Consider the following 15,759-nt stretch of genomic DNA (forward strand, 5'->3'; position numbering starts at 1 on the left):
TAACAAATAAATAATATAAATTCTTCCTAACAAACCACAATGGTCTCTATTTTACATAACTAATATTATTTTAAAAGGTTGATTACAATAACTTGTTTTACCAACATGTTGCCATCTGTTGTGTGTGAATGAGTGAATGAGTTTGTTATTTCAAAGGTTCGTCAGCTGTTTTCTTTTTTTCATTAACCTTCATATAACCTTGCAAGTAATTAAAAACAAAAACTAATTTCGAACGGCAGCCAGCTGTCAGTCAGGAGCAGTGAAGTGTGTCTGTGTGAGAGATCCAAAACAGTGTTACCTAATCTTTTTCTAACGTCTTCTCGTTATTAAAAAAATAGTAGCTGGAGTTGTTTATTGCTGTTTACCAGGGTAACCAACTGTCTCGCTCTGATGCCCTCACGCTAACGTCTCAGGTCCCCCTCCTTTATGAAAAACAAAGTTATAGAGGTTAAAAAGGGTTTTCTCTGCACACATTTACCAGAAATGAGAAACTGGCTCTACGTTGCAAATTCAGACTCTCATTTTTAGTTTTATACACAGTACGTACGTCATGTACGTCTGACGCAACATCCTCTGTCAATAAATCCAGCTGCACTGGCTCTAATCTCAGTCAGGACTCTTCAGATCATACTGTAGCTTCATAGTTGGAAATATAAATTCATTCTTTATTGTGGGGCAAAATATATATTTGAACAAACGTCTCAGTGGATGGAGGACGCCAGCACAGTTAGCGTTAAAAACAAGCAGATTGAGTTTGCATACGTGTTTGCTCAGAGCGAGCTTCAGCAAACCGACAGCCATTCAAGAAGATAAATTAGCTGATGTAACATGAACAGATCAATGATAGCAGAACGGAACAGGCTAACTTCCCCTACACACGAACAAAAGGTAAAACTAGATAGAAGGGAAATGAGACGAATAAGGCGTTTCCTTTTTTTTCTTTTTTTTTTAAACAAATGAATTAAATTGTTCAACTGATGACAAAAGAATAAAAGTAAGGTACAGATATTAAAGCTTTACGGACAAGTGTGCCAGCAACATCAAAAAGCTACAAATGGCCATTTTATTTTGTTGAGTAAAAGCAACGATATCAGCCAATTCTGTCCCGTCTCACTTCGTCTACCGGTCCTGTTGCTGTTTAATTATCATACATGCAAGCATTAATATTGTCAATATTGTACAAGGGAGGAGTCCACGTTTGACAGGATATGTTGCTTGCTATTTTTCCAACAGATTAAAAGACATGTGCTTTGTTTGGGGGGGGGGGGGAGCTCTAAAAAGCAGGTAGCAGTGTGATTGGCCAACCGCTGCTTGGCAGAGCTTTGGCGAGGCTGAAGCTACAAAGCCCGTCAGCTGGTCTTTCTCCTGATAGAACAAGAGCAGGTGTTCCTGCGGTGGCGGCAGGTTTTTGGGCTTTACAAGGAAAGTGAGGCGTTGACATGGCAACGAGACTAACTGTCCCTCTCCATCGTTGTGTCCGCCCTTCACCCCGCCTCACATGGACTCAAACTCGTCAATGCGCTGCTTGGTGTTACCCTGGCGGATCTGGCGCAGGGTTTTGTACTTGTCTCTTCCCGCCTTGACGTTCTCGGCGTGCAGCATGTCGTTCTGCGTTTTCTTAGTGTCGTCACGGGCCTGGGCCAACTCCGAGCTCAGAGCCTGGACGGGAGAGAGAGGCAGAGAGAAGGGTGATGAGAGCTAGTACAAAAAAAACTACATCATCCTCATCCTCTACATTTCAGCGAGGGTTGTGTCAGCATCACATTTCAAATGAATTTAATTGAATGTAGCAGCTACATTAAACACAGCTTAGTGTAAATCCAATTTTATCATGTAAAAACTTTCATTCAAGCATCCCTTTAAGACAAATAGCAACATTTCTACAAATCTTAACAACGAATTTATAACAAATGTCACGTTGAAAACCTCCTGCGGCTGCATACGTTTGGATTTCTAGCAAGTTTTTAAAGTTTGAAATTTTGATTCAGCCTCTGTTTTAATAAAAACTGGAGCAAAAACTGATGATTCTTTAACATTTGTTAAAATGGGAGCACTGACATCGATGGAATAAATGTGACACTATGAGGAGCAGGGGCCGACAGAATGCCTGAAATATATACAACAATAAAAATAATAATACTTTTTGATGTATTTATCGTGATCTGCCAATTTTATGACTACTTTCAGTTTCAGTCTTTTACATGAAACAAAACTCCTCCCGTGTAATTAAAGAAACACTTCAGGGCCTCGTAACGATAATTTATCCTGGAGTGGGAGGAAGTCTCAGTGACCCTCATACCTGAGGCAATACCACAAAAATAAAAACATTTGTCAAAAGGTGACAGCTTGTCATGAGCTGACTGTGTTTGTTTTGTGGTCTGGTCCCAACATGCACGAGTTCTGAAAAGTATTTCACAGATGAAACAGAGCGTTGCTGTTGTTGTTAGCGAAGAGAGGTCATCACTTCTGAATCATTTCAGAAATCAACAGCGTGTCAGTCTTTGTGCAACTGTCACTGGAGCATCAACACACAAGAGTTTGGAGCATCTGCTGTGCATTAAAAACATATATTTATCATTTGAAATAAACAGAATTTGTTCCTGAACAGATATTCTGTCTTTCCAAACTAAAAATACTTAGACAAGTGAATAATGTCGGTATTATATGTTCTCAAAAGGAAAAGGAAAGAAGTGTTTGTGATATGTTTGTGAGCAGCAGTCTGCAGCAGCAAAACATTATTTGTACTGTGGAGTTTTATAGTAATTTCACTTGTCTACCTGCTGCAGTGAATCACATGTTAATACTGATGTTTTATAGGTCGTCTCCTCCCTCTTGCACCGCTGCTCTACCTGTAGCTGTTTCTTGACTCGTTCGTTCTTCTGCGCCTCAGTGATGCGTTCCTCCTCGCTGCGGTGGCTGGTGACGCCATCGCTGAGCAGCTCGGCGCTCGCCTCGGCGTTCGTTTCGTCGTGCTCGTCGTGCTCGGGCGCCGGCGGAGACGTCATGGCCGTCTTCAGCTCCTCCCTGGTCTTCTCCAGGTCGTCCTGTGCCGACAGAGCCTGGAGAAAACACATGAAGACTTACAGAGAGAAGCAGCCACCGACAGATGCACTCACATAAACACATAAACACTCGCAGGTTTCTCTCTTTGAACTCTTTTACACAAGAATAAAATTGAATTCATCTTTTTTTGAATGCATGAAAATTGTGTAATCTTCATTTTCAGTCTGAACACAGACACTTTCCTTTTGTAAACCCGATGTATGAAGTACAGTTTGCAGTGTGCATGACATTTTCAGGTTTTTATTCTTCACTGCTCCATGTTTCGGTTATTTGTCAGGTCGACAAAACAAATTCACCTTAATGTCTCTTTATACTAGAAATGTTTCAAGTTACAATTTTACCTCTACACTTCCAATGTTTCCTCTGTCCAGACACAGACATCAGCATATACGTACTGTTTAGTATATGCTAATTAGTCGGGAACTGTTTCATGTAATTGTAATAGTCTACTACACTAAAATAATATAAACTAAAAAGAATATGTAAGTTTAAATCTTTTGTTTCCTGCTGCCAGAGGACACTGCTCCAGGTCAGCTACAGGTTCCTCTGGAGGTGAGGTTAACAGACAGTGGCAGAGGAGAATGGAAAGTTGCTCATTATTCTGCAGATCAACCAGTTTCTACATTTCTAAAAGCACAGCGTTTGCACATGATATTATAATGTGTCCAGTTTTATTTGTTTACTCTTCCCTTTTTTCTAACCGACGGGAGTGTCCAGTTTCCTCTGCACTGCAGAGGTGGGTGTGAGGTAACGTTCCTGTTCCATTTTTAATCTGCGGACACCATGACCAGTCAGAGGGAATCACAAGTGCAGTGACACACACACAAAAAACCTGATCCCAAACTGGCTTCCCACACAGGCAAGTTGCCATGTGTCCGATGGAGCTCTACTTTGTGGCACTGGTTCAGGGCTGAGGTCAGCTGGGCGCCACATAATGAACTTTTTACATATATTTTTAGTCTTGTTTCATTTATTCATCCAATCAATTGTTTCTTAGATTAAAAGACAAATTTCCATATTTTGTATTCAAAAATAAAAAGCAGAGAATAATGAGCCCAAACACATAAACACGACACACAAACGAGAGTAACACTCACTTTGTGTTGCCATTCTGTTGCTTCCTCTTCTTTTTTCCTCTTGGCCTCTTCAAGCAGAGCGATTTTGGCCGTGAACTCCGCTAACTCAGCAGCCTATCAAAAATAAAAACACATTCCAGTAAAAGTGACCAAACCGACCCCAGTGTCGATGTCCAAAAACCCAAACTTACAATATCCGCAATTTACAAAAACGTGGCACAGTCAGAATTAACAACTTCTCATATTTAAGAAGCTGGTAGCTGAAATGATGTCTCTGTGGAAATCACAGTTCAGGGTTAAAAACAAACTAAATGTATGATTCTCTAAACAAAAAGGACTTTAGTAAAAGAATAAATGTGTGGAAGCAGCTTCTGTGGTTGATAGGTGAGTGCAGGTACCAGCTGTTCGTGGTTCTTCATCTGGTCGGCGGCCTGTTGAGCCAGCGATGCCTTGGCCTCCTCCGCCGCCTGCCTGTCCCTCTCCAAACGCTCCGCCTCCTCCTTCGCCCGCTTCCTCTCCTGCTCCAGCTCCAGCGCTTTCCGAGTCTGCTCCTCCAGCTCTGCGAGCGCACACGTTACAAAAAAAAAAAGAAAAGTCGTTATGCACCATCTTTAACCCGTGAGTCTGTGTGAGCAGTGATGGACTAAAGAATGATCCTAAAGCCACACACACACACACACACACACACACACACACACACACACACACACACAGCCGGTGCTTCTGAAGAACATCATGTTACTTCAATCAACTCCCCGAGTCAGAAGATCGGTTAATGACATTCTGCATAACGATATATATTGAATTTGATAAACTAATCCCAGTGAATTTGCCAAGATAAAACTGTGAGATGTGCAACATCTTTTTATATTCTATCTTTTCTTTTTCTTTTTTTTGTATATTGGGAGCATTTCCTTACATACAGTAAACAAAGCTGTTCATACATGAGCAGATAAATGCAGGATAAGTGGGATTTATAATTATTAATTGTGTGGAGGAGTGTGTGTGTGCATGTTATATTAAGACCGACCTTCTTGTGCACACGGGCAGCTCGCAGGTTTAGGACTCGGATCTTAAACGTGCTTTGATTTGTTTCCACATGAAGATTTTAAACATTAAACGTTGTGGAGTCGAAGCTTGAAAACCACTTATCTTATCTTCCATCTCTTTGTAACATGTTCCTTTTATGACAAGGCTCACCATGATGAACCAGCAGGATTTATGTGAAGCTGTAAAATTACAACCTGCTGCTGCTGCCTGAGGCTACACCCCCCTCCACCCCTCCACCCCCTAAAGCTTCCACTTTATGCAAATTCACAGAAATGGGAGATAAGATATCTGGTTTCACACAAGCATCTATCGGACCATGTTTTCTAGCCTGACATCACACGTCGCTGCTGTGCAAGTTATCTCTCGTAAAGCCGGTGAACCAGCTGCAGTCTGTGAACACTAAACACTGAGCTGACAGGGTCAACAGGTGGAGGGAAGACAAGCCAGCAGGGTTATTCAGTTAGGGATTTATAAACTGGTCTTTATGCTCAGTTCTGCATTTTTTTTTTACTTCAATTTCGTTGTAAAAATTTCAGACTTTTTGTGATTATTCATGAAACATTCAGAGGCTCATACAGGACCAGGTTTCATGTAGGTGTCACATTCAGGTTTTTGATACTAATGCAAATACGATATCTGAGTTTCAGTTACAGATTCCAAAACTGTTTTTGAAACTTTGACAAAATATGACAATACCTCTGTGTAAAAACTGATTTTTCATTTGACAGAAGAAGCCGAAGTTGTGAAATGTTCAACGTTGCCTAAACACAAGCAGCTGTAGAAGAACATAACACACTAGATTGTTATTTAGAATTATTAAGAATTATCCGATCAAAGAAGAAGTAAAGGAAACTATGATGTGTTTTAAACAGCCTGTGAAGCCAAAGGCAAATTTCCACGTCTGTGAATAATAAAGAATATTATTATTATTGAACCATGAATCTGGCAAAACATTTAACTTTCAACACTTGACTGTTTTTTGTACGAGATTCTATTCATTTGAGTTGGTACCAAAATCACTTGGAGGCAATATCACAACTGATTTATGGCCAAAGCTCCAGCTCAAGTTAAACCAGTATGATCCTTCAACCTTTGAGAAAATCCTCAACACTTACAACAAAATGTTATTTTTCAGTTTGGGAAGATTAAAGAAAATCTTCTTTGCCTCAGACTTCAGCATCTGACTTTGAGCAGTGTTTGTGTGTGAACTTCTCTAAATGCATTTCTCTTGCATGGCAGGTGAGTGGACGCAGGGTGAGGAGGACGGGCGCACCTTTCTGAGCTCTCTGCGTCTGCTCCTCGATCTGCCTCAGCCTCTCCATCAGCTCGTCCTTCTCTCGCTCTATCCGCTCCTTCTCCTTCTCCGCCAGCTCGCGCTTCTTCTTCTCGTTCTCCAGCTGCGCTCTGTTGACACAACACAGGAAGCAACCATCACACCGACTCGTCAGCTGATCGTTAGGAGTTATAGTCGACAAGAAATGTATTAAGAAGAAACACTGGTTTTCACTCTGTTGTGTTTTGGACGTTGTGTTTGTGTGAATGTCGTTTGTTTGACGATGTTTTTACAGTATAAGTTTTGTGTGCCACTGTGTCGTTGCCTTGGTAATACGCCTCCATTAATTCAGGAGGCGGAGCCCCGGAAGGAGCATGGGGTGGGTGGGGTGGGGGGGGGTGCATTTGTTCTGCTGGTGAGTTCAAATATAATCAGTCTTCCTCCAGAATCACTTACTCCGCCTTTAAAAACTTCACAAGTCAATAGGAGGCATACACACCCTATCCACGCACAAACAAACAATCAACAAACACACAAGTTAAAGCAGCAGTTTCCACGGCGACAGCAGCCCACGCCAATGACATTTAAAAACAGACCCCAGATCCTATTTGTATTCTGCGTGCTGCGTTCACTGCTCTTTGATGTGTTTTTGTGCAGCACAACATCACATCTATAACGAATGTATTAAGCTGATTACAGTAACAACAGTAACTGCAGCTCCAGCCCTGCAGCCGAGGAGCGTGTGCATGATTTCTTTTAACGCAGCACTGCCCCCTATTGATCACAAAGCTTTATCAATGATTGTCCACTTCAAACATCAGCTGACAATTGTTCAATCAATCAAAACACCATGGAGGCCACTGCACGCTGGATATGGGCGTGTTAGGACGAGCACTGACATGTGACCCTACACGCAGTCAAACGTTTAACATCTTCACTGACTGGAAAATTACTCCATCAAGTGAATTAATTATTCAGTAAATGAAAAATACATATTTATATTTGCTGTAGACCAAGTAAGGGACAAACAATAAACAACCATTTTAAGCTGCAAAGTAACTGATCTGCGAGTCTCTGGTCGTGCATATGACCCTTTAATGAAGTAAATTAGATTTTAGCGAATTCTTAAAATTCTTGATTTGCATTGGTGACACTGATTTAATTTATTGGTTGCAGATATTTGATTTTAAAAGAAAGATTTACAGGAATGGACGAAAGGCGGTGTTTCTAGACCAACTTAAAGTCCTGAAAAAGGAAAAGTAGCACGGTCCGTACCTCTCCATCTGTTTGTGGTGCTTTTCCTCTCTGGCCTGGGCCTTCATCTGCTGCACCTCGATGGTGTCGGGCTTCCTCCTCCTCATGTACAGCTCATGGTTTCCCATACACAACGCCAGGATGCGCTTGTTGATCCGCAACCGAGGGGCGTAGAACACAAAATCCTGGAGAAAGCACAGAGGGAGGTTATGGGAGGATTCGTGCACAGAGACGTTTTACCCCTTATCACCAATCACACATCGACTCCAACACTCACTGGAGCTTTCTTGTCGATGGGCTTGATGACAAACTTCTTGTCGTTGAAGGAGATGTTCCTGATCTCGCTCCAGGGGAAGCCGATCTTTGGAGACAACCTGAGCAGGAAGTGAGATTTTAAATTTAACAAGTTAAATTAATGATTTAGTAAACTCTAGGACATGTGCATTCTTTTAAAGTTTCAAAAATTATTTTAAACGTTGGTCGTCAGACTGAATATTTTTGCTTTCAGCTTGAGCATCAGCTGTGCACTTCACCACCAAAAGAGGGCGCTGGTGTCAAACCAATGAAATCTATGGACATTGCAGGAACTGAGGAAGTTTAATGATTAAGACAAGTTTCCCCTTCATAGAATTTTCTAAGACATTTATTCTTCCTAATAAAGTTTGGGTGTTTGGTGTTTGGTGTCACTGACAGAGGAAACTTCTCTTGTGGTTTCGTTTTCTTTCTCTTTCATTTCTGAATTTTCAGTTTTGATTATGTGCTGATCGCATCAAGATAGACCAGCGCTCCTCCGACTTCTGGCCTCACGATCCCCTGAAGTGAAGCAACGTCTACTTGTGAGAGCAGCTGCACCAAAGAGGGATTCTTCACAGATTGTACACACATTGTATACACACAGTATATATATTAAATGATGTGTGTGTGTGTGTGTGTGTTGTGTGTGTGTGTGTGTGTGTGTGTGTGTGTGATTTGGTTACTTGTCTTCATGCTCATAGATGTTGAGCCCCAGGGCGTCGACCCCAAGCCACAGCTCTGTGCCCTTCTTGTTTTTGATTTCAAAGTAGTTGACGCCGTACATCTCCAGGTCCTGAGCGATCTTTAGATACTCCATCATTGCATCCTCCCTGCACACACACACACACACACACACACACACACACACACACGGATATAAAACAATAGCAAACATACACATCTGAGCATTCAGGTGTCAGTGTCTTAAAAACAGGAAATCCTCTCTGATCAGTTACACAGGGATTCCTCCCCTCACCTGAGCATGCTTCTGTGCTCCTCGTGCCAGGTCTGTATTCTGTCCTCCCACTGCTCCTTCGTCAGCTTGTGTTGCTCCAGAACTCTGCAGGACACACACAGAGGAAAGGAAACGAATAAATAATGAAATGAAATAGTAATATAATGATATGAATAATAAATACTGTCATACTACATTCTCTTTGTTAGCAAGGAAGGACCCCCATCAGGAGCAGACTTAGTCATCTTTAATACTGATATAAGAGGGTGGCCACAGCTGAGAGGGTCCATTAATCGCAGGGTTGAAGGTTCAGCCCGCTGCCTCTCCATGAATGTGGTTTTCGCTCTGAGCACTCTGTGCCTGTGCACACTGTACCTTTGTGGCAGCAGCCGGTCGGAGGCCAGGTAGCCGGGCTTGTGAATGTCTTTGCTGTAATCTCCGTACTTGGCCTGGACAGCGTACGAGGCCAACAGCACGGCGGTCTCCGGGGGACAGTAGTTCTCATCGTTCAGAATGGCCTCCTTCACCTGCACACACACACACACACACACACACACACACACACACACACACACACACACAGTGAGTAGCAGCCCATGGTTAGAACCCCGGAGGTTCCCCAGCAGAGATGATTGAGATGCTCCGTCAACCTTTCCTGGGTAAATAAACCTCAGGGATTATACACAGAGCAGCAGCAGCGAGTCCATCTGCCGGTCTGTCAGTCCAGAGCAAAGCATCTAGAGAACCAGAGGAGGGATCGCCATCAAATTCAGTACAGGCATTAACAGAAAGTCCAGCGGATCCCCTTTATCACTGAAGGAGTTGCGGTGCTATTTTCACGGTCGCTATAAACTGCTGTGTGAAGGAGAGATCCACCGTGGACGGAGAACCCCCCCCCCCCCCCCGTTAGCCAGTGACCTCAGCACCTGCAGGAAGAAGAGCTTCTGTGTGATCTCCTGGATCAGCTCCTCAGAAACATCCTCTGGGAAGAACTTTGCTCTGAACTTGAACTGCAGCGGATTCTCCTTCTTCACATCCTGCTGGGTCACCTGGAGAGAAAACACACCCACACACAGTGTTTCAGGCGTTAACCCTCACCCTCCGCCCGCACAGGTCCGTGCGCTCGTATGTAAATATAAGTGTGAGCGTAGTCTGTGTGTTGGTTTAAAACAAGATTAAAGAAACATCTCTGTAAACAAAATGTTTTCACGGGTTTTAGGCTACTTGGATTGAAGCCTGCAGCAAACAGAATACTAAATTTACTTCTGAGGCTTTCTGGCATGATACAATCTGCAGCCACAGGAGGACGACTGTTTACTCTTTACAGGCTTTCATGACTCTAATAATGTTGTGTTTTCAACTTCTTTAATGATTAATGATTAAAAACAAAATAAAGATATAAAAAAAAGTGACAGATGTTTATTGGACAGATGTGGTTGTGTTCAGGAGTCTCTCACCTTCTTGTTGAGTTTGAGCCACGTCACGTAGCCTTTGCTGTCTGTGTACTGCAGGCCGAAGAACCACACCTCCCTTAAACCCACCGTCTTCACCACCTGGAATCAAACCAATAACTCACGGTTTACAGGATGGAAAAGTCCCTGACACCTGCAACTGGATGCTGCTGCAAAACTGTCAATCTCTGGATAAGCAATCAGTCTATACAATGAAGTGGAAGGAGAAATTTCTGACGGGCTTTGTCAGACAAAAAACTGGGAAAACTATTTCTTTTATTGACCTGGCTTTGTGAGCAGGAAACTGCCGGGTAAATGTCGTCCTCTATTCACTTCCTTTGAGTGTTTTCCCTTCACTTCTAACTGTGTCTTCCCTCCCTCCTCCCTCAGACACACTCACATGCTTTGTCATCTACAAACCATCGTTTTTACAGAGCGAGAGAGAGAGAGAGAGAGAGAGAGAGAGAGAGAGAGAGAGAGAGAGAGAGAGAGAGAAGCCCCTGAGGGGATGCTTACTCTGACTCTAATGTGATTTACACAGTCAATAAGACAGCACTCACTGCCACATAATTAACTCTCTCACACACACACACACACACACACACACACACACACAGAAAGACATGCTCACATGAACTCATCAAGTATCAAACAATCACAGACAGAATCAAATGCAAAAAAAACACTCATCCATGAAACAACCATCCAAAATATGTTGTACAGTCAGTCACATTTCTAAAACACACACACACACACACACACACACACACACACACACACACACACACATACAGGCCTTCAGTGGGGCTGGGAATGCGGTATGCAGAGACAGCTATGCGGATGCTGAGAGCTCAGCATGCAGATTTAGAAGTGAAGCCTCAGAATGTGAGTAAACAGTTTGGGAACGTCGGCATGAGAGAGAGAGAGAGAGAGAGAGAGAGAGAGAGGGAAAGAGAGAGAGAGGGAGGGAGAGAGAGAGAGGGAATAACAACAGGAAAGGTAAGATAAGGAAACACAAAAGGGAGGGAAAATGTAAAATGCAGATTGCACGACTGAACAGGACTCGTCACTTTCATAAGAGATGAAAAGACTTTATAAAAGTGTGTGTGATAATGCTCCATCAAAGAGGCAGGCTTACATGTTAGTTTGATTAAAATCTTTCCTCTCTCACTAAGGCCTTCTATCACTCTGTGCGTGTGTGCGTGTGTGTGTGTGTGTGTGTGTGTGTGTGTGTGTGTGTGCCAGTGGGTGTGTGTGAGAGAGATTAGGGGTGTTTATATTTAGCTCGGGAGCCTCTTCATCAATGGATCCTTCTCTTCATTCATGTGAATCTGCCCCATTTAAAATTAAAACAGCTTTTCGGGCGGCGACTGAAGGCCTCTTCTTTGCACCACACATCATTATCACAGAGCTCGCCATTCACTGCTGGACATGTGACTTCCTGTATGTAACCTCCGCACAGTGCAGAGCATGTGCATATTTAAGTCATACTGTGTGTTTCACCCTCTTCTGAAGTTTTCCTCTTCCAAAGCCTCGTTCAATCAGTGCAGCGTACAGATGCAGCGCTCCTCCTCCTCGTCAAGTCATGATCCGCGAACAACACTCGACGTTCTTCCTTCAAGATGTCACACAGCTTCAATCGGATCATGTGCTTTCCTTTCATGCTGGCAGTCTCCTTTTCAAAGAGGGCGTATCTGTTTTATCTGCATCTATATTTAGCTCATGATGGACATATGAACCTTCACAGTGTCATCCATCACTGACGTCTATCGTTACTTCTACACCTGTTTGATCACTCACTTTTCCCCTCCTCTCTCCTCTCCATTCTCCTCTGGTGGTCAGAGGGCTCCTCAGGTCTAGGACTGCAGCTGATGATCATTGATGATCATTTTCTCTATTAATTCATCTATTGATTCTTCTTGCCTCTGTGCCGGCGAGAGTCAGGGCCGGAGTAATCGTGTGTTTGGGTTTTCCGTCCGTCTCTCGTGAACGCGATCTCTCAGTAACACCTTCAGGGAACGTCTTCAAATTCGGCAAAAACATTCATTTTGGAGTCAAGGATGAACTGATTAGATTTTGAAAGTGAAAGGTCAAAGGTCATGGTCATGGTGACCTAAAAAAAAAAAAAGTGACATCTTCTGATTGAACAAAAAAGTTCTAAAACAGAAAAACAAAGCAGAAGCTGGGACCTCTGAATGTTTTTACTTGATTAATGACTAACTACTTTGGAAATTGCTGAATCCACGTTCAACCCACTGTACTCAAGTCTCAGCGGGAAAATCTACAACAAAATGAACAATTATACACATGTATTAGACGGATAAGCGATAAATGATGAAACCAGACACACACACATAAACACACTTATACCAGTATAAACTGCATGAGTGTAAATATACAGATTCACCTGTACTACGCTCGCACACATGTACTATACAGCAGCAGGAGTGAGTGTGTGTGCATGTGTGTGTGTGCATGTGTGTGTGTGTGCACATCACTGGACATTTGACAGCTTGTTGCTATGACGATGCAGGGCCACAGCAAGCTGAAACATTCAGATCTGGTGAGTCAGCTGTATGTGTACGTGTGTGTGTGTGTGTGTGTGTGTGTGTGTGTGTGTACGTGTGTGTGTGTGTGTGTGTGTGTGTGTGTGTGTGTGTGTGTGAGTCTGGTAGATAGAGAGGAGATAAGAACGAGAGTGGCCGAGAAAGATGGAGGTAAAAGGCTGGAGTGTGCTTCTCTCTGGTATGGAGGCTTATTAGAGGCAAAACTTCTGAATGTTATCCTGCTAAATAAACTCAGACCAGCTTCCTGTTGTCTGTGTGTTGGTGTTTGAACTGGACTCACTGGGAGCTGTGGTCTCGAACCCAGTCTGCGTCTCTGCTCCTCCTGAATGAACAAGTATTTGAGGCAATCTGGATTTTTCTTTCGTTTTTTTTATTTCTTCTCTCTGAGCTTTTCAGCCAGACCTTTATGTTTTTTGTTTTAACTTTGTTATTCATGTCTAAACGAGTCCGCAACAGTCCACCGCTGGTTCCCTCAAGTGTTTAAACGACGATAAAGATCCAACCAACAAAATAAATGGTTGGTGTGTGGGCGGAGCTGCGGGGTCGAACAGAATGTAGTTAGATAGAGTGGGAGACAGATGTGAGAGAGATGACGGCCTCATAGAACCAGAGTGGGCCACATCTCTCTCTCTCTCTCTCTCTCTCTCTCTCTCTTTCTCTCTCACACTCTCTCTCTCTCTCTCTCTGGTGTTTTATTTTTTTGCACAGTGAGCGAATATGTGTCGCGGCCCATCGGGAAAAGTCCCAGCTCTGCAGGTGGCCACTCCATCATTGCCTCATCTCAGTGTGCTACGGGCTTTACTCTACTCTCACTACGTTTCACTTTCCTTTACATTAACATCTGTCAGAAGGTGATGGAAGTTCCTACGAACACAAGAGCTCTCAGTAAAGAGAGAGAGAGAGAGAGAGAGAGAGAGAGAGAGTTGGAGCTGAGAGAGAAAAGCCTGAAGGTCAGGACATGGCCTCGGTGCCTGAGCCTGTTTGTGTGAGTGAAAACCTGTGAGTGAAAATAATAGTGTCTTTACAAGAGAAACAGAAAGCAAGCAACAGGTGTGCCCCCCCCCCCCCTGTGTGTGTGTGTGTGTGTGTGTGTGTGCGTGCCTGCGCTGATGGGAAAGCAGAAGTTGACTCAGCATAAGAGGATCTGACCTGGGCCTTATTCCAGTACCACACATGCGCACGCGCACACATACACACACACACACACACACACACACACACACACACACACACACACACACACACACACAGCTACATGCTAAAGTGGTTTGGTAGGTTACTGAAACTGTGCTTCATTAGACTTTCTTAACTCCGTCAATAATCAACATCTCACAGTCTGAGGTTCATCAGTCAGCTGCCTGATGAGATCATCGATTTGACGCACGTCACTGTCAATTATAACGAGATGTTTAAAACTGCATCACCAAGATTCTTCACCGCACGTAGCTGTGGGCATCAAGAGCAACAAATATTCCAACTGATAAATAAAATGACCACAGCAGCATAGACGCACTGCGGTGAAGCAGTCGGGTCTTGAGCCGCGGTTCTGAGAAAGATTTTACCGGCACGACTGAATACTGTGACGTTTGGACAAAAGCAAGATGAAAAATACACAAAACTACGACGTGAACACGTGGATTCGACTGAGCGAGAGAGATATACGAGGTTTCACCTGGTACAGACTGAGCTCTCTTCTTTTACCTGGCAACACTTCATTATTTATTCTGATAAGACAGGTGTGAAGACAGGTGTGTTCTGTAACTTGATCTCACAGTATAAAGCAGGAGGTGGACGAAAAAAAATCTTCTCTTTCATTCTGTCTTTCTCCCTCCAAGTCACCACGACCCCAACAAACCTTTACAGCCTGACATGAAACAACACTGAAAGCCGCTTTTTACTTGCCCAGTCTGCACACACACACACACACGCACACACACACACACGCACACACACACACGCACAACACTTAGATCCACTGTCTCCTAAAAGCTCCAAGACAAAGAAACAAAGAGACAAAGAGAGCTTTGTGTGTCATCTCCGTACAGAACCAGCACCAACCCAAACCAAGCCAAGCACCCACTGGCACACACACACACACACACACACACACACACACACACACACACACACACACACACACACACACACACACACACACACACACACACACACACACTTTCAGTGTTGCTCTTCATTAGTGATGGATAACAAACAGTGTGATTCTTCCAGCATGTCACGGAGTTCACTCTGAAGAAGAATTCTGACTCTCTGCTCCCGTCTAGCGATAGATGGATTATTTACATCCTATCAGCTGTTTTACAAGTGTCGGTCCTGACGATGTGTGTCTGTATCTTACCTGGTCAAAGAGCTGTTTGCCTGTCGTGTTGGGCTGGATGGCAAACTCCAGCTCAGCGTCCATGGTGGTGACGCGCACGTTGATCTGCAGAAAAGAAGAAAAAGAAACTAAATTAATGGATCAATAAATAATAAATAAATTAGTTTTAAAACATCACACTGCTGAAGGTCTGGTCCTACTGGGGCCCATCTTTGAAGTAAAAATTGTTCTTTCTTCCTGGTTTTGTTGTTGTTTTCCTGTCTGATTTTCAAAGTAAAATTCAGCTACACCCCTGTTACTTCAGCCATTTGTAAAATAACCTGATTTTCTGGAGAATTTAATACATTTCTTGCCTTATCCTGACTGGAAAATAAACTCCTTCACTATCACAGAAATTCCAAGAGTGGTTGTGTTCGTCATCATGGCCTAATAAGAGAACTC

The 15,759-nt window shown here is 43.3% G+C and overlaps 1 protein-coding gene across 3 annotated transcripts in view; it reads right to left on the reverse strand.

Moving 5' to 3' along the window:
• Positions 1–631: 631 nt before the first annotated feature.
• LOC130177255 (radixin) overlaps positions 632–15,759 on the reverse strand; it is a 37,241-nt gene continuing 22,113 nt past the window's right edge. For all 3 annotated transcript variants that reach the window (XM_056388822.1, XM_056388821.1, XM_056388823.1), the window contains exons 3-15: positions 15,340–15,423; positions 10,423–10,518; positions 9,892–10,014; positions 9,341–9,492; positions 8,987–9,070; positions 8,694–8,840; positions 7,994–8,090; positions 7,738–7,901; positions 6,463–6,593; positions 4,538–4,698; positions 4,161–4,253; positions 2,850–3,059; positions 632–1,659 (exon numbers count right to left, since the gene is read on the reverse strand). In XM_056388822.1, the coding sequence (XP_056244797.1) occupies positions 1,495–1,659; positions 2,850–3,059; positions 4,161–4,253; positions 4,538–4,698; positions 6,463–6,593; positions 7,738–7,901; positions 7,994–8,090; positions 8,694–8,840; positions 8,987–9,070; positions 9,341–9,492; positions 9,892–10,014; positions 10,423–10,518; positions 15,340–15,423 (1,707 nt within the window). In that variant the 3' untranslated portion in view covers positions 632–1,494. The remainder of the gene's footprint in view (positions 1,660–2,849; positions 3,060–4,160; positions 4,254–4,537; positions 4,699–6,462; positions 6,594–7,737; positions 7,902–7,993; positions 8,091–8,693; positions 8,841–8,986; positions 9,071–9,340; positions 9,493–9,891; positions 10,015–10,422; positions 10,519–15,339; positions 15,424–15,759) is intronic.

This window comes from Seriola aureovittata, chromosome 11 (genome assembly GCF_021018895.1).
Source record: "Seriola aureovittata isolate HTS-2021-v1 ecotype China chromosome 11, ASM2101889v1, whole genome shotgun sequence".
In the NCBI taxonomy this organism is placed as follows: Eukaryota; Metazoa; Chordata; class Actinopteri; order Carangiformes; family Carangidae; genus Seriola; species Seriola aureovittata.